Source organism: Martes martes, assembly GCF_963455335.1.
Source record: "Martes martes genome assembly, chromosome: 18".
NCBI lineage: Eukaryota > Metazoa > Chordata > Mammalia > Carnivora > Mustelidae > Martes > Martes martes.
Genome location: NC_137906.1, coordinates 31,363,352 through 31,382,322, shown reverse-complemented (window position 1 = coordinate 31,382,322; position 18,971 = coordinate 31,363,352). Strand labels below are relative to the sequence as shown.

Here is an 18,971-nt window from a genome sequence, read left to right as displayed (position 1 = left end):
GCATCACCGTGGTCTAACCTCTGAGATCTCTGCCCCCTGCACCCTGAGGCTCAGATGGTTACCCTTCACTGCCTGCGTTATGAGTTGGCTCAGATCTGCTCGGGCTTACAGTGTGTGAACCACTTGGTTCTGGCTCTGAGCAGTGCATCTGGGTAAAGCCTGAGATGCTGCCTTCCTGGGATGCCGACACTGCTGGCCCGCGGACAGCCCTTTGAGTAGCGCGTGATCTGGATCTTTCTGAACATATTTCCATTCATGTTTTAGTGGGTGGCAACCAAAACCTAAGCAAGTTGGTATGGTCGATGTAGAATAGAGCAAGATTTTCAGCTCATTTATCCCAGCAGTTATCCTGTACCTTTCAGCGAGGTCTAAAGATTACTAGGCCTTGTTGGTTCTCTCCCACATTATTTCCTTAGCTCGGATTTACCAAAGTCTCTAAGTCTTTGTCCCCCAGGCCTCCCCTGTGCCCTATTTCCCCAGCTTTTACTTACAGTGTTGGTTTTTCAGATTCTCTTGTAACACCTGACAGTCCTCTTTTTGAATGTCATCACGATGGATTAGATTCATCCCTCAAGACAACTGGGATCACTTGGTATCTGTCATCCAGCATATGTATTGTCTCTCTCAGCTTGGAGGCTTCCGACTAACTTGACAGGCCTCTGTTTCTCTATCTCATTCCCCTGGAAACTTCCCATCCATTCATTGGAGCTCTTCATCCTTCCTCTTGTTGACAAGAGTATTACAGGAGACCACGATGGTCATCTTGCCGAAGCTCAGATACGTGACGTCTGCATCTGGGAATACTGGATGGTTTTCTCATAGAGGCAGAACTCCCACTCACATCACAGACACTTATTTTTATTAAACTGGAGGCCTTTAAGATGGGTGTCGGCATTTACCGATCACAGATTGCAATAGCTGTTTATCATGAGAACCTCACTCTCTGGGGTATTCTTGTGTAATTTTCTACAATGCATCGATCTCTCTCCCACTTCCGTTTTCCCTTGCGATACAATTGCTGTGTGTCCCTGGAGGGTGTTAGGGCCTGTGAAAAGCTGAAGAAACAGCCCTTACAATGTGTACCCCCAAAGAATGGTCTCTCGAGAGTCCCATCTTGATTGAAACTGGGGAAGTTTTATGCCCCAGTGGTGCCTATCCCATCCGGACGTGAACTTTCATCCAGTTGGATTGATGTCGACCCTGGCCCCTCCCCCACCCCAGATCGATCTCCCCTTCCTCTGTGTGATGGTCTGCGTGATGCCAGGCAGAGCCGCGCCGCGCATGTGTCCGAACGCACCTGGGAAGGAGATGCTGTCAATCAGCTCCGTCTCAGAGATGAGGAAGTGCGCGGCCTGAGAGGAGGCAGAGTCTTACCAGCAGTCTGTCACCGTTACAGTAGGCATGTGACGGGAGTGTGAGGACCGTCTCTGAGATCAGCTGGACAGTCTATCTCTGCGGATACTGGGAAGTGGCACACAGTGTGCTCTTTCCATCACCTGCCTGAATTGTTCTTTCGTGTACCTCTTTATTGACTCAGTACCGCCGAGGCCCTTCTCTGCTAGGCGCTGGGCATCTGGCGGCTTCGGAGATGGATGCGGCCCCTTCCTCTTCTGTGGGTGGAGCATGACCCAAATCCCACGCCTTTGTAACGAGAACGTCTTTTAAAAAAAAAAAAAAAAGATTTTTTTATTTTAGAGAGGTTGGGGCAGAGGGCGAAAGAGAATCCTGAGCAAACTCCATGCTGAGTGCAGAACCGGACGCTGGGCTTGATCCCACCACCCCGAGATCAGGACCTGAGCTGAAATCAAGAGTTGAATGCCCAACTGACTGAGCCACCCAGGCGCCCCTGTAATGAGAGCTTTGAGAGAGATTTACATTTTCTCTCTCTTCCCCTTTCTTGCCAGGTCTACATCCGGATAAAAGACGACGAGTGGAATGTCTACCGGCGGTACACAGAGTTCAGGAGTTTGCACCACAAGTTACAGAACAAATACCCGCAAGTGAGGGGCTACAACTTCCCACCCAAAAAGGCCATTGGAAACAAGGTACTGTCACCACGGGGAACGGGGCAGCTCACGCGCTAGGGGCCTGATTTACACACACATGCTTCTGTAGACCTGTGACTCAGAAGTTGGCTAACACAAGAAAAAGTAGGGACAAAGAAAACGGTCATAATTCCGTCACTCAAAGACAAGCAGTTGTGTTTTGTTTGGGCGTGTCCTCTTAATTCTCTAGGGCGGGGGTCGCCAAGCATGTCTTGTTAAAAGGCCAGAGAGGAGTTATTTTTGGCTGTTTTGTGGACCATACCACCTTAGCTGAAAATACCCGGCTGTGCCCTTAGAGTGTGGAAGCAGCCATAGACGGTGTGGGCACAGGTGGGTGTGGCTGTGTGCCAATAAAACTTTATTCGTAAGAATAGACGGCGGCTTGATTGGGCTGATGTTTCATGGTTTGCTGATCCCTGTTCTGGACCAAGGAGTTATTTTCTGGTTTTTGTCTGTAAGTTGTCCTGATGCTTATCTGGACTCACGAATGTGGGGTTATTTCCCAATAAAGCTTTCTCAGAGGACCTTATTTTTGATACATGGTTAATTCCCTTAGGAAGGTGAAGAATTGATGGTGGCGTAATTTGTTTCCAGGTAGTCATGCAGGCACCTGGAGAAGGGAGATGCTAGCCCTCTACCAGTGGTTGATGAGTGCTCGTTCCTCCAAAATGTGTTTGGCAGCTTTATGTATCACGGTACCGGGGGCTGGAGCCCAGGGCCCTTGACAACAGGCCTGGGCCTGGTGTGGAGACTCACACTGTGTGCGTAAGCCCGTTGGCATCATTTTGTCATCCCTCACAGTTATCCCTCTTGGCTGCACTAGGAATCATGTGGGACGCTTTAAAAGCTTCTGAGATCTGTAGTCCCCCCATTGCTGTTAGGATTTAAGGTCTGCAGTGAGGCAGGGGCCCTGAGGAGTCGCAGACATCTCCAGGGGTTCCAGCATGCAGCCCAGCTGGAGAACCCCCCGGCTTTGAGCCGGGGACCAAGCGGTGACAGGTACACATTTCCACTATGTTCACCAGCTCAGGGACAGTTTGGCCAGAGGAGGTAAGGTCTTGACCCTGCCGAGGACCGGTGAGAAGCTGGGCCTTGTCGTAAGGGGAATCTCTGTGCTACCGCGCAGTAGCAGCATCATTAGCATCATTAGCAATGCTGATCTCCAGGCCCTGCCCCAGACCTACTGAAATACAAGCTCTAGGGCTAGTGGCCCAGAAATCTGGGTTTCGACCTGTGTGGTGCTGGTGCCCGAGCAAGCATGAGGGTCATGGTGCTCCCACTTTGATGGAGCTGTGTGGGAGCTTCCATATGTGATGCATTTCCTAGTTTCTCGAAAGAGGCACCTTGCTACGGTCTCCTTGGATCTTTATTGCCGAAAACCAGACCAAAAGTTTCCATAACCGCTCCCAACACTTGGCAGTTCCCCAGGGAAAACTCTCGCTGACTATTTTGTTTACATGTTCATGGATTTCTGGGTTCAAACCAGATTAGAAACCTGATTTTGTCAGGGTCTGCTAGATCTTAATTTCAACAGTTAGAAAGCGGGTTTATCTGAGGCCTAGAATAAATGTGTCATGCCATTTTGTTTCCTGCAGATAAGTAGAGTTCAGCCCATAAAAACAGACGACTGAGAAATTCTACACTTGTTCGTAGCAAGAAGGACAATAATTCTTATGAAAAGAGAGGAAAAATTATATACTGATTTAATCTAATGACTTGCGAGCTCATACAAATCTTGGGACCCATCCAGAATGTCTTAAAATGTCATAAAACAGAACTCTGCCTAAGCAACTTATTATCGTTATAAGATGCTCTCATTTTCAGAAAGCATTATACTGAAGCAGCCTTTCCGTGACACCTTCTCTGGGGAACGCGGCCTATTTCTATCTCACTAAAGGAAATAGTACAGGGCTGAGCTGGGAATATTCTGGTGGTGAGACCTCTTGTGTCTTTGCCTCTAGTGGCTGCCGTACGGCGGTGGCACCCACCGAGTGGCCTAAAACTCAACTTTTATTATCTTACCATTCGTGCAGGTTGGAAGTCGAGAATCCATCTCACTGGGTTGAAACTCTCAGGGTGTTGGGAAGGGCCTCCTTCTTTCTGGGGCCTCCAGAGGGAAATCCTTTCCTCTTCCAGCTTTTAGAGGCTGTCCTCATTTGTTAGCTTGTGGCCTCCTGTGTCTTCAGAGCCAACAATCACGTGACTCTGACCTCGCCTTCTGTCACAGAGTCCCCTCTCCTTTTGTGACTCCTCTCCCTCTTCTAAGGACCCTGGCGATGACGGTGGGCCCACCAAGATAAGCCCCAGTAACCTGCTAGCTCAGGATCCTTAACACATCCGCAGAGTCCCTTTGGACACGTGAGGTGAGATACTGTCAGGTTCTGGCATTAGGCGTCTTTGGTGGCTACACATTACCATGTGCTTTCTCTGCAGACCAAAGTGACTCCCTTCCCACCTGGGATGTCGAGGCAAGCCGTAGATTACTGCAAACTTACTGAAGACAGACCTCCCCACCGCCTCCATCCGAGAGCAGGGACTGCGCTGACTTTCCCCTCTGGGGTGGGCCGTCCCCAGCCCTGCTTCACCTTCTCCCATCCTTGTCAGTCCTGGGACTGACTCTCAGCGGCAGTGGGCCTTTGCCCTGTGAAATCCATGTCAAAAGGGCACTGTGTTCCCCCCTGGCCTCCCCCCGGCCCCCTACCCAGTACAATGCTGTTTGTGGATATGGGAGCTTTGGAATCAGAGGTACGGACTTGGTGGGCATGGCCGAGCGATGGCTGCCTTGTACAGATGCGCTGGCTAGCAGGTTCTTTACTAGATTGGGGTCCTGCTCCCCGTGGTCGGGGGTGGACCTGATGGTTTCCTCTGTGGCGCAGGGACCCGACAGCTCATGAGCAGTCCTGGGGCCTCTGCCTCTTGTCTAGCCTGTGCGGCCTTTTGCCTTTGAATTGGCTGCTCGGCGATGACTGTGCTTTGATGCCCTCTCTCCCTGCGCATTTGGCTGACTGAGACGTACCCGTTTCCCTTAAGTACACTCTGGCTGCTGCCCAGGACAGATCTGAGGGTTCATCCGATTTTCAAGGGCAGATTGAGTCAGCATGCAGGACTGCAACATCCAGCAAAGGCTCCTGATGAAGTCTGTTCAGAGACAAAGCCCACACTGGCCCCAACTGAGCCTATGGTCTCAAGGTACCTGCCTTGTTACCCCGAGGGCATATTTTCTAGTGAGTTTTCATTCTAAATCAGTCCAAATAAGTCAACCATGTCAGCATCTTTTCCTTGACTGGGTTACTTCAAGAACGTCTCACTTGCCACTGGTACCATTAACATACACAGACATGACTTCTTTGTATGGATTGAGTTATATCCATACAAAGTTACAACATTGCTACTATAAACCTTGGACCTATTAAGTGATTCAATCCAGACTCCACAGACCTGGACAGTATTCAAGGAAATACTAAGCAGAGTTTAGTTTTTTCATGTTTGCCATATGAGATCTTGCTCGCCTGAATTTCTAGGTATTTCCCTAACACTGCCACCGTGGTACTGTTCAGCTCTCGTGACTCCCACGGGGTGGCACTTATCTTGAGCCACAGTTCTGAGTGGGGTGGGGATAATAGGAGGGGAGAGTTGGACCAGTTCAAGACCAGTATGCCAGGTCCTGTGGGTCTCCTTTCTTAGAGTCCCAGTTCAGGTGGCCCCACCATCCAGACCCCAGCCTGGTCCTTCCTGGTGTGGGCATCTGCAACTTTCTGCTCTTGCCTGCCTACCCCTCCACTCCCACGTGTGGCCACAGCGAGGTTTGTGTGACATAGACATGATTAAAACCCGGCAGCTGCAGCCATGGTGGTCAAGAGTCTTCGTGACCTTGGAGATGTCCCTGGATCTGTCCCACACTTCCCTCCTACTTTATCTCCTGCCCTGCCCTCCTCCTGGACACCCAGTCACACCGACCTCCTGAGACTTCCATGCTTCTCTCACTCTGTGGCCTTTGCACCTGCTGTTCTCTTTGCCTGGACTGGCTTCTCCCCCATCTCTGCATGGACGGCCCCTGTGGTTCATTAGATCTCAGCTCGAACTCCACCCCCCCGGGGCCGTCTTTCCAGACCGTCCTCATTAGTGCTGCCCCTTTTGTCACCCTCTGACCCACGACCCATTAGTCTGCTTTAATTGTCTCCTGGCACGTACCATCCATCCGAGTGATTGGCTTGCGACCTTGAGTAGTGTTGTGTCTGCCCTGGAAGTGGAAGCTGAGGACAGCAGGGCCTTGGTCTGCTCACTGCTCTCTCCACAGCTCCCGGAATAGCACCTGGTGCCCCAGAGAGACTCAAGGCCTGAGTTAAGGAGTAAGTGAACAGGCATTAAGTGGAAAAATTTCCCCGCTCTTCTCTTTTCCACGTCACTGGTTCTCAGTGCAAATTCAAAAAAAACCTGTATTCCCAAAGTAGGTAGAATAATTTCGAGGGTGACTTGGCAGGTTGCTCTCACCGCACTTGGAGCGAATGTCGTTTTTTCTGCAGAATGGGCCAGAAGCCGGCAGGCCTTTGCAGACCAGAGAGGTGACTCTCTAACAATTTGGGGGAGTTGCCTAGCAAGCTCCCCATCCAAATGGACTTCGCCAGGATGAGGGCTTGGGAAAAAAGACTCGTGTTTGGTGATTCTACTCCAAGTCTGCATGACTGCTCGGTGAGAAAGAGATTTGAGAGGCTGTCATTTCTTCTCAGGATAATGGAGTCAGTCTCTGAAAGTTCATTTGGCATTAAGGCAAGGCAAATCGCTTTCCCCAGTGCCGCAGATAATTCAACTTGTTGGAGAAATTATGCATTAAAATCCTCATTAAAAACACATACACCAGTGTGTGCTGGCGGAACCGACCGGGGCTCACCAAGCCACTGAACGCACCTTTGCAGCTCGAGAGACGCAGACTTTCATGCAGCCCTGGGGGAAGCGGCCCCCCGCAGGAGGGCCTTGCAGTCATGGGAACCAGTGCGGATTTGGAAGAACGTCGAAGCTGCTGACTTTTTGCCATTTAGAAACGCTTCTGGAAGGTAGGCGTGTCATGTTAGGTGTCGGGGGACTGTGATGTGTCAAGGTCTCAGTCTTCCCAAAGTTCATGGCCTCGTGGGGCCAAAGACCAGTAAATGGGTTCTCGTGGAAGAGTCCTGTGATGGAGGGGAGGCGGGTCCCTAGTGCGCTCTGGAGGGGGTGGCGAGCAGGGCTGCCTTCCGCAGGGGCAAAGTGCTCAACAGGCCAGCAGGACCCTGGCGATGTCTTCCAGGTGGGAAAGCGGGGTCAGTTCCGGGGCTAGCCTTTCCTTCTCTGGACCCTGTGTCAGCTTTGTGCTGCTGCCGGCAGAAATGACTGCAAACCTGGCAGCCCTAAGCAGTACACACTGTATTATACTATATTACAGTTGAGGAGGCCAGAAGTTGACTTGGGTGTCACTGGCTTGAGGTCAAGGTGCCAAGGGCTGCGTTTCTTTCTCGAGGCTCTCCGGGAGAATCCCTTCCCTTGCCTTTTGCCGCTTCGAGAGGCTTCGCACATACATCCCTTGGCTCTTCCTCTCTCCAGTGCTGTGACTCCGTGACCATCCTTGCGTCTCGGGGAGAGGTTCTCCACTTAGAAGGAGTGGGATTAGTCTAGCCACACTACGCTGAGCCTGCCAGATCTCGTTGGAAGATGTGGGATTAGACTGGGCAAGTCTGGGTAACCCAGGGTAGTCTCCCCGTCGGGGGACCCTTCACTGAGTCACCTTTGCAGAGTCTCCTTTGCCCTGTGCGATAGCTCATTCACAGGGATTAGGGTGTGGAAAGGGAAGGGATGTTTCTGCCCACTTCACACTTCTCTTTCCTTGCCTGGGGTATGGGAACAACTAGTGTTACTTTACAAACAGGGAGAGGGAGGCACAGGGAGGTGAAGTGACTTGCTCAAGGCCACCTCGCTCGGCAGCATCAAGGTGACATGTGCGCCCAGGCAGACAGTCTCCAGGGATCTGCCGTGGAGGAGCGTGGAGGGCGGAGGAGCGTAGATGACTTGACCTTGCCCCGTGGTGGACACTGACTCCCTTAAGTCACCTCCTCAACCTCAGTGGTGTAGAAATCTCTCTCTCCGGCTGCCGATCCGCGACCCCCACCCACAGCCCACTTGGACTGACTTGGGGCCACTGTAGAGCTGGGAACGGCCAACATCATGGTCCACCCAGAGGCTTACGTAAACTTCCCTTGTAAACCTGAACACGTGGAGGGCTAGTCCCTCATCCCTTGGCCCATTTTTCATTTATTCGTTCAACAGGACTTCGCCAACTCTGAGAATCAAACCCAGAAAGAAAAAGGTTCCTCCTGCTTCACTAGCTGCATGGCCTTGGGCACGTTACTTCATCACTCTCTGCCTCAGTTTCTCCCCTCCATATCACTTCCCTCTGGCGGCATCATGAGGGCTTGCGGTAACCTCGGCAAAGTACTTGTGGCAGTGCCCGCGCGGGGTAAGAGCTGCGGAAGTTTTTGTGTTTGTGGAAGGGGCGCACAGGCTGGCAGTGAGGCAGAGCTGGCTGACAGAAGCAGGTCATCGGCCCCGAGGATGCCATGGGCAAGGCTGACACGGGGGCCTGTCCAGAGCCCTCACCTCCCGCACCTCCGTGTACAGTCTCACCGGCCATCGCGTGCCAGGCACGTGCACTGCGGGGCCTTGGTATTCAGTCCCATACCGTGGGGCTCTTGTCACGTCCCATCCCAGATACCTTCGAGATGAGGAAGCCGGGCGCAGAGGCTGGAAGCATCCTGCCCAAGGTCTTGTAGCTGCCGTCAGGAACGGAGCCGGACGCCTGCTGACGAAGCCCCACGAAGCCGCGCCCGGCTCTGGGAGGTGGTGATGCACGAGGAACCCGTGACGACGGCTGTCTCTGGGGAGAGGCAAGACGGCAGGGTACTCTGCCACAAGTTCCGTCCTGGGGCAGAGGATCCAGAAGGCACTGCAGATTTGGGAGAAGACAGAAGCTCCAGCCGATCAAAGCCCTAACCTCACCCTTGTTTCTCATTTGACACTCTGCCAAGCACTGTGTAAACAGTCCTGGTACTTATTGCGTTAAGCGTGAAGAAGAGGGAAATTGGACTCATTATACATCACACATTTGTGTTTCTCTTTTATACAGTCAAAGCCCCTAAAGATCTTTTCCAGGAGAGCAGTTGCTGAAGTCATCTTGCTGGAGAAACGGTCTCAGGAGAGGAACCTCAGGGAGCCTTGGACTTGGACTGCGTACATGCATACATATGCAAACATGTCTGTGTATTTAATAAGGGGGGCTTCCTTGGGAGTACTTCTTTGAATATCAGATTAAAATCCAGTAACAAAATCAAGGTCATTTTATGAACAAATAATCCAGAGCCAGCAACGAGAAGTGTATTTTCTCTCTGTTCCCATCCTGCGTGTTCTCTGCAGGTAACGCACAGAGAAGTTGAATCCAAGCTAATCATTTTAATGATTCGGGCCACAGATCCTGTAGATGCCACTGCCTCCAGGAAGCCCTCCCCAAACTCCAGAGTGTTAGCTGTCCCTCCTGAGGCTGCCTAATGGCAGCCTTCTCCATTCCCACCAACCCCGTGGAATTAGAGCAGCACCCGGTCTAGGGAGTCTTTGTCTTTCCAGCATCTCACGCAGCGCCTGGTGCACGGTGGGTGCTGAGTGAAACGTGTTTGATGAACACCAGAACTCACGCCGCCTAGAAGCTGCGGGGCAATGCCCGAGTTGTACAGTTCCCGGTTCCCTTTCTTGTCCCCCCTCTCCCTCCCTCTCACGTACCTGTTTCTCTGGTCATTGTTCAGAGGAAGAGTGACACAGCTCACGGCAAATATTTGCATGAGACTCTGAAGAAACTTCCCATTCACCATGCCTGGTGACAAAGATGAGTTATCGGACCCATCGGGAGTCTGGCCTTCCCCGTTCCCCAGCCGGACGGGGCGGGCTCCCTGTCGTTTGCCCGTCTCAGGCTGAGCGCAAGGCCCGCCTCCACGGCCGCAGCGGGAAACCCACTGGTTTGGAAACTGACACGAATTACAAGACCCTTGACTCTCTGCTGGGCATTAAGTGTTGTCCAAAATATTTCTGGGGCTGTTAAGTTACTTTGTATGTCATTATTTAATCCCTCTTTCTAGCTCTGAAGGCCTTCTGATTATACTTAACCCCACATTACATCTGTTATTTCCCTCACATTTTTGGACAACTGATTAAAATCGCAACCTAGAAGAGTACTTGTCAGCTCTTACTCTCTTCTTGAATAATTGAGGATAATTGCTACCTCCCCCTTCACTGCTGCCATTAACATGGGATAACTCTGTATTACAGTCTTGATTCATCTTCCGCAAGCTAGAGAAACCTTTTTAATTTTTCAAGTTGCCACCATGGGTCTGCAGGGTTCCAGAATCCCTTGTGTATGGAGGAAGCGGTCCCCTTCCCCTTGACGGCCTCCCAGGCCGTTTGCGTTTTTAGGAGGCCCCCAGCACAGAGGTTAGGTGTTTGGGCTTCGGCGTTGCACCGGCCTCACTTGGGACCCTGTCTCTGGTACACACCGACCGCGTGACCTCTGCATGTCACCCTGCCCCCATGATGCTCTGTTGTCACAGCTGTCACGTGGCTTGAGGGTGCTTGCATCCTGGGGTCTCGTGATAATCCACCCGGCGCATCCTAAACCCTCAACTGCTGGCTTTTTCTTTTCTTTTTTTTTTAAAAAAACGTCTGCAGAGAAGGCTCTTCAATTTGCTTTCCATTCTGTTGTGACTTGTGAAAACTCGGGCGTGGACATTCTTTCTTCCCCTCTCCTCCCTCCCCTCTTCATTCTTCTTGATGTGGCTTTGTTTTCTTCCCTTTTTTTATTATTTCAAAAATTGCATTATAAATGCCTCTATCTTCCATGAACAGCACGGTGGATTTGCACAGAAGGAGCGCACCTGTGTGAACAGCACAGCCAGCAGGAAATAAATCGCTGGCAGGGCTCCAGGCCTCCGTCTGTAACTCTCCCCACCAGGGGGGCCATCCTCCTCCTATCCGATCCTTGAATTAGTTTTGCCCATGATAGGACTTGACGAAAACGAGATCATAGAGCATGGACTCCTTTTTGCCTGGCTTCTTTTACTCGGTGTTTCATCTGTGAGATTCAGCCACATTGTTCCAAGTAGCAGAGGGCTCTGGCCTTTTTCATTGCTGTGTAGTATTCCGTCATAGGGATCTATCGCGGTGTATCTTTTCCACGGATGGATGTTGGGCAGCTTCCGGTTCGGCTCAGTTACACTTACCGCCGTAGTTGATCTCCTCTCCTGGATGTCCTCGCTGGCTTCTGTGGGTCTGTCGGCGGGAAGAGAATTGCTGGGTCCCAGGGTGCCTGTTTGTCCTCCATGTTTCCAGGCTGTGCTCCGATGAAGGTGGCTGCTGCCTCATGGGGCCTGTTTGCCTTCTTTCCCAGCTGCTGCCAAATTGCTCTAGAAGGGGGTGGCCCCAGTCGTTCCCTCCCAATCACGTGCACAAGGCAACATTTGGCATCATCAGACTTACACCTTCCTTATATTTTGCTAATACAACATGTACAGAGTGTCAGCTCATGGCTTTCACTCCCATTGGCCTGATTACAGATGAGGTTGATGACGGGTTCATGCCTTGTGGCCCCTCTTCCCTTTCTTGCCTGTCTGTACTGTGTGGGCTTCCTTCCTCCGGAGATTTTGTTTCACCCGTTTTAGGATCTTGTTACGTTTTCCTGATGCTAACCTTCGTGCATTCCTTTGAAAAGATGTAACTCTTGCTGCCTCCTCCAAGAAGCCCCTCTTGCTGCCTGCCTCTCCTTCCGTGTGCGGCTTCTTCCCTTCACAGTCCCCCTAAGGCTTCAGTGCATACACTAAGTGCTGGCTTTCCTCGCCGGACCAATTTTGCAGAGCAGCAAAACCCCTCGTCGTATGCCACACAGTAAGACACTGGCATGGCGTCCTGGATCCATGATGGCCCCATCCATGGTTATTTCCATGAGGCAACACTAGGCCCTAGCTTGTGTTCTTCAACATGGCCCCACAGTCCCCCCACGCCAGGGCTCCTCTCTCTGAGCTGGGGCCCCGAGAGTTTTGAGCCCTGCTCCTGAGAGCCTCTCATCCCTGCCAGTTACCAACTACATTAAGCTTAGCTGCCCCCTTGGAACTTTGTCACTGTTTAATTTCTCAGCTCTGCTGCCTTTGGAGGGAAAGTGAAGTTCTTTTTTGTAATGAGTTTAGAAGCTTTTTTGAGTTAAGTGCCTGATCCTCATAAGCTCATGAAAATGGAACTGTTTTGTATTATAAAGGAGCCCTTGATACTGGCTTTTAGCTCTCCCTGGCGAGCCGGGCAGCCTTCTTCCTAGCAGCAGGAAATAAACAAGCCCTTCTCCCCATCAGCACTGCCATCTTACCAAGAATAGCGGCTGTTCATTGAGTGCTAACTACATGCCAGGCGAGGTGCCAAGGACTTTGCCTGCGTGCTCAGTTCATCCCCCAGCATCCTGGTGGCCGAGGAGTTATTATCCCTTTCTCACCTCCTGCCGCCGTGCCTGTCCCCGTCTTAGATCTTGAACTCTCAAGCTCCTTCTTGCCTGCGGGCTTTGCTTACACAGATCCTTCTGGAATACTGCACCCTGCCACTGTCCTGCGGCAGGGTCTTTCCCGTCTGGCCAGCCTCAGCTTCAGTTCTGCCTCCTCAGAGAACCCTTTCCCAATGACCCACATCAGTGCCCCACCCTTCCCCGCCAGCCCCCCATTCTGGGCTTTCCTGGCCCCTTCGTAGTATCCGCTGTAGTTGTTTGTTGAAGCGTGGCAGGGGGAGGGGGAGCCACTGAAGGATTTCAAGCACGGAATGACAAGCTCTGTGTTCTGGACACCTTACTGCCATGTGGAGGATGACTTGATAGGGGGTAAGTAGGAAGACCCTTGCCAGAGCGTGAGTGGAATGTCTGTACCCGGTGCCAACAGGTTTGGGTTAGTGCAGTGCCATCCAATACTATGAGAGCATCATTAGCGGACCTGGTGAAGTGGGCTCTGACCAGAGGCAACGTCTTGCAGGAAAGACAGACACATACACAGATAACTGTTCGCTTTGGTGTCATGGTCATGTAATCCTGCCGTGGGCAAGGCCCCAGCCCACAGCAGGCAGCCCACAGGCCACAGGCCACCTGAGATGAGATAGGTGTTTGGTGATGATGACAGTCACAATGACGGCAATAATAATAAAGCCCTGTCTGCAACTTGGAGTCCATATGCTCCCCAGCAAGGGAATCCTGGTGTCTCCCTTTATCTCGGATTTCCTTGTGGCAACAGCTGATAGGAGCCAGCCGGAAGCTGGCCCTTACGTGGGGCATGTGAGCCCCCGGTCACCAGCCTACCTTGCTTCTCTCATTTCCTAGCCCCTGAAGTCTTTTGAAATTTGTCACCCCTGAAGCTGAGGGTAGACTCCCTGGAGGGGATGATTTTTCATGTGATCTTTGAAGAAATAAGTAGAGAAGAAAGGGAAGTGTGTTCCAGTTAGGAGACAAACACCAGCAGAACAGCAGAAGCATGAGAAGTTAATGGGTTCAGGTGTGTGTTGGATTCTTTATGTCCTGGTGCTCCAGTCCATTATTGAGGCAGCATTGGGGTCCAACAATGACTTTGGCCTTGTTTGAGGTCAAGGTGAGCGAGGTGCAACGGTAGTTGGACCCTGGGTCATGTGCTTTCTCAACACCTTGGACCTGCCCCTTCATGTTACCTCTAGGATATCCAGCTTTGGAGAACTGAAAAACGAGCATTCAGGGGAGTAGAGCATACTGGCAATGGTCAAGAACCTGAGGAGTGTGAGTTCTTATGAGAAAGGCTCCTAAAGTATAATGAGGTACATGGAAAGTTTCATTAAATCCCAGATAAATGTTCTTTTCCAGATAGATGTAACTTTATTACTTTTTTAAAATTTCACAAATCCCTTTGGGTATTTATGATAAAGAAGTCTTGGGACTGCTGAGGCAAGTGAGATGTGAGATGTGTTCCTTGCTCTCAGGGAATGCACAATCTAGTAGGGCATCTGACAGATCACCCCATCCCTCATTAGGTGCTTGTGGAAGGTTAAATCAGGGTTCTGTGAGAGCACAGGGAGGAGCATATCATCTAGGATGCTTTCCCCTACAAATTTTAAAAACCAGAATCCAATTATTTTTACTTTATTTTACTTTTAAAAAGTAAAAAGGAATTTTAAAAAAGAATTAACTGGCTTATATAACTGAGAAGTTTAAGTCTGACTTCAGGAATAGCTGGATCCAGGAGTTCAGTGACTTTGTAAGATGTCATTATCTCAGGCAGTCTCTTTATCCTTTGCTCGCTTACTCACTTGCTTCTTCTCTGACTGCCTATCCATTTTTCTTTCCACGAACCCTTTTTCCTGAGCTGGCTGTGTTCTCAAAGATGGATCAAGGGGTAGAATCCGTCCCATCCCAACCTCATGGTCTGAGAATGGGAAAGGTTGATTGCTCTGGGTGGGATGGTAGTGCTGTCACTAGGGAACCATGCTGAGTAGGAGAAACAAGGGGAGCCAGCCTGGGGTTTGGCGAGGGGGAGAAGGGAAGGCGAGACACCAGAGAAACCTGAGGAGGGAGGCAACACCTGAACTGAGGGCAGAGCCGGATCCAAGCTCTTGTGTGAGATGGGGAATTCTAGGCAAAGGAGAGAGCCCTTTGGGGGCCAGAGTTTGTGGAGCAGCTCTACCTCCTCAGGCCCATGATGCCTCCTGAGAAACGGTAGGCCCTGCATGCTGTGGGCGCACGTGGCACAGTGTGTGGCCTGTGAGGGGCGCGCTCAGAAGAGCCAGGCAGGGACAGTTACCTCTTTTGCCGGGCCGAGGAGTTCAGATTCTCATTCCAAAAGCAAGTTACTTGGTTTGTTTGTTTGTTTTAAAGAAAATGGTTTTGCCATTTTTTAAAAAGCCCACTGGGGAAGGAGTATGGAGGATAAATACCAGTTGGAGAGACTGGCCCCGAGGGCTATACACATACCAGAGGGACGTCATTCACTCTGTCATCCATTTATCCCGCAAGTGTTCCTTGAATGCCTCCTGTGTACCAGCCACTGAGCAGACAGCAGAGAGCTAAGTGGGTCAGGTCCTGTTTGCATAGGGCTCCCAGTCTGTGCCTGTGGTGGGTGGCTGGTGGAGCAGACGATGTGTACGTAAGCAGACAGTCAGCCGATTTCTAACAGTGTCGAGTAATGTAAACTAGGCAAGAGAATTGACTCGAGATCTGTCCTGGAAGGGTTACCCCGATCACAGGAGTTTTGAGCTTACCAGGTGAACAGCATGGAATGTCTTTGACCTCCAAATTAAGAAAAAAAAATTTTTTTCCTCCATGCTACAAACCAAAGTAAAAGTATTCAGCTCCCTTTGAAAGACATGGGTAAAGACAGAGAGGTGGTGGGTTTTCAGCGCCATGAACCATCATTTGTGCTTGACCTTCTGCCGCTTGATGTTCGAAAGTGGCTTTGTGTGCTGGATAATGGATCTGTAGTTGGTTTTGGACAGGTGCATAAATCTTTGAGGGAAGTTAGAAGAATGGGCTGGCCAGGCAGACCTGGCATTCTGCTTCATCTTCATTTCCACCTTTTATCTTCTCCCCCACCCTCTCCCTCTGTTCTCTCCTCCCTCCCGTGGCAGGAAATCCCCCACAAGAAGCACAAACCGCACTCTGGCATAAGCATTTTTCAAACTAGAGCCACAAATAAGAATGGTTTTGCTATCTGGGGCCTTCCCCTCAGTAATACCATTAGTGTTCAGGCAGGTCTGGAGAGCCGTAAATCAGGCCTTTCACCATCCGCTTCAGGGACTCTGCCAGATGCCTCAGATGCATTGATTTTGGAAATAATTGGACATAACTATTTTCCCTTTGCCAGTGGGTTAGGCTTCACGGCTATGCTACAGGTGACTGATGGGTATGCCAATAATGCCGGCACCTAAGCAGAGCAAAAGTGTCTGCATCTTTTCCAGATTCTCAAACAATGTAGTGAATTATCTCCTCCCAGGGATCCCCAAGGTGTGTTGAGGCCACATTCCAAGTCACTGGTCAGCACCACGGACAGCTCCACCACGGCTGCCCGTGTCTGCCGGTTTCCCGGTCTGGATGTAGATGGGAATGGATGGGTTTCAGCAGAATGAATGAACCTCTCAGAGCACACCCCAGACCTGGTGAACTAAAATCTCTCTATGGGCGCAGCCCTGGAATCTGTGTTTTGGAAGAATTCTTGGATAATGCTGACACAGCTGGTTTGCTTACCAGTGATTGGTGGCACTAACCCGAGGCCCAGGAAGAGGAAATGACTTGCTTGGTGAGGTATTCAGAGAGCCAGGACTTGAGCTCTAATGAGTCCACTGCTTCATGATCTCCGCAGGCTCATTTCCTCTCAGTCTTGGGCTGCTAGGCAGGGGAGTGAAGAACACAGGGGTGGAGGTTTTTATGAGTTGGTGCTGGGCTTTCCAGCCCTAAATCTAGCTTGAAATTAACAACATCAAACAGGACCTCAAAGGCTTGTAAATTTCTGTCTTATCTATTCTTTGCCAAGGTCTCCCCACTTCAAGTGTGGTTTGGACAGGCACAGGAGCCTCACCTGAGAGCTTGTTAGAAATGCAGCCGCTCAGCCCCTCCCCTCCCACCCTATCCTTCTGAATCAGATTCTGCGTGCTCCACATGAATTGTACACATGTGAAATGTCAAGACGTGCTGCTCTTTGTGCTTTTTGTGTTCCTATCTGCGTGGACCATTGGAACAATACGCTTCCCCATCTCCTCCTTGTTCTCACCCTGATCCCCTCCAGGGGCCAAGGTGGATGCTCAGGCTGTCAGGTAGTCAGGCTTTGAGCCGCACCTGTGGGTGGACAGAGTCACCATGTGTTAAATTGGTCCATCAGGGTGTGTCCGAGTCCAGTCTCGACCTCCCAGGCTGCAGCGGGACATGCCCCAGCAGCCAACTGGCTCAGTCCCTTGTGGCTTTCTTTGCTTCCCATCTGATACTTAATTCTGTTTATTCAGTTCATGCAGCTGTGTTTAAGATGGTGAGGAAAAACAGATGTGGGTCCTGGCCTCAGGGAACTTTTAGTTTAGCAGAGACAGACATTAAACAAATCAACCGAAAGTAACCTTCGAGGGGGGCCCAGTTTCCACGTAAGCACAGTTTCTGTGTAACCCCCAAAGCTGTAACACAGAGGACCCGACACAGGGAAGGAATCCAGGTAGGGATGTTGAGACTGAGAGGGGGAGATTGTGCAGAAGCTGCGGGCACACCACCCGGAAGGGGTGTTCTGGGCCGGGGCAGGCCTGCGGGCAGCTCCACACTGGATGTCCGGCCAGAGGCTCGCGCGCTCACTCTCCCTGCTTCCTGGGGCCTTCCATCTCGTTCACATGGAAAGGTGTTCCTTCTTGGTGCCAACTCAGAGTCTGCTTTGTCTCCAGGCTCAGGACTGCCTCTCACCCAGGCAGAACACAGGTTCTGTACAGATGTGCAAGGTTTGGAAGGGAGACCTCTAGCTCAAAATCAAGGCTGACTCAGCTTCTCTTTGCCTCCTCTGGGCATTTACCTCCTTTGGGACTCTGGGGTGTGGCGGGAAGTGGGGGGCTGGAGTGAGAGGCAGTGAAGGACGGCAGGGATCCTGGGGTTAGTGTACTTGGGTTTGAATCCTGATGCCAGGGTATGGTGGCCTGTCACATCGCTGTGCCTTGATGCCCTCCTCTTTGAATATTCTGGCGTCTTTCCCATGAGCTTGCTGTAAGTAAGGATTCAGTGAGGAAATGCAGGGAACCGGCTAAGAATGCAACCTGTCTACAGTGAGCGCTCAGAAGCCACTGGCGGTGGGAGGAGGCCATTCCCTGGACCACACTTCCCTGTGAACGCCATCCCCCCCTCCTCCAGTTTCCTCCCCTCCCCACAGTGGGCAGTGGGCCATCCTCAGTCCCACATAACAGCCCAGAGGGGCCTGCTTGGGAGCTCAGCCTGATGCAGCCCTCAAGTTCCTATTCTAGGGTCTAAGGATAAGTTCTGGGAATCGATGAACAAGAATTGCACGTTCTTGCCGCATCTTGTTAATTCATGAACTTCAAACATGAATTTCGGCCGCAGTCTGTAACAGTCGTCCTAGAAGGTGTGACTTTGCCCCCACTAAATGTCAGTCTGCTTTTCTTCTTATCCCATGACAGTCGCCACAGATGGCTCCACATATCCTCAGAGGAGATCAGGCCCGTTCGGGGTGGTGTGGCCGTGGACACCGGCTAGCCTCAAAGCTCATCACTGCCTTGAAATTACAGTCACGATAAGACCTGCCACTAGGTCTTGTTATCTGAAACCTCTGCAGAGAGAAGCGTGTATTGCTGCATCATCATTTTGATAACTGTGCTTAAATATAAGTGCTTTTCTGTCTGATCGTGCGTAGCTTGTTTCATGCATTTAAAAATGCAGCTCTGATTAGGGGATGATAGCCCTCAGCAAGACCACACAGAGAGCCCTGCCAGCGCCCCTCCCGGGGGTCCCCTTTTGCCCCACATCCCATGGCTCCCGGCCCTGGCTGGGGCTACCGCGCACCACCGCTGGTTTGGGCTGCCTTGCTCTTTCCAGACTTTTCTCCCTGTTCCTCCTCTGCTGAGTTCCTTTTTTTTGTGAAGCAGGTGCTAGATAAATAATTAATAGGGTGGGAAAACTTACTGGAAATAACCCAGCTCGTGTTTATTTCTAAGCAGCGGAGTTCGAGAGCCCCGCTTCAGGTATGTTCCAGGTTGGGAAAGTGTCTCCAGCTGAAGGCAGCTGCTGGGACGTTGAGGGGAGACCGCTGCCAGCGGGAGGGAGAGGATGTTCAGAAAAGCCTGTGCCCTGGGAAAGGTGGGGTATTGGGCAGGGAGGCGCCAGGCTGGGAAGCCCTGGGAATT

At 51.3% G+C, this 18,971-nt stretch overlaps 1 protein-coding gene across 2 annotated transcripts in view; it reads left to right on the top strand.

The window, feature by feature from the left end:
* The window catches only part of SNX29 (sorting nexin 29), a 476,114-nt gene that overhangs the window by 396,485 nt on the left and 60,658 nt on the right, over positions 1–18,971 (top strand). For both annotated transcript variants that reach the window (XM_080829802.1, XM_080829803.1), the window contains exon 19: positions 1,905–2,045. In XM_080829802.1, coding sequence (XP_080685928.1) covers positions 1,905–2,045 — 141 coding nt within the window. The remainder of the gene's footprint in view (positions 1–1,904; positions 2,046–18,971) is intronic.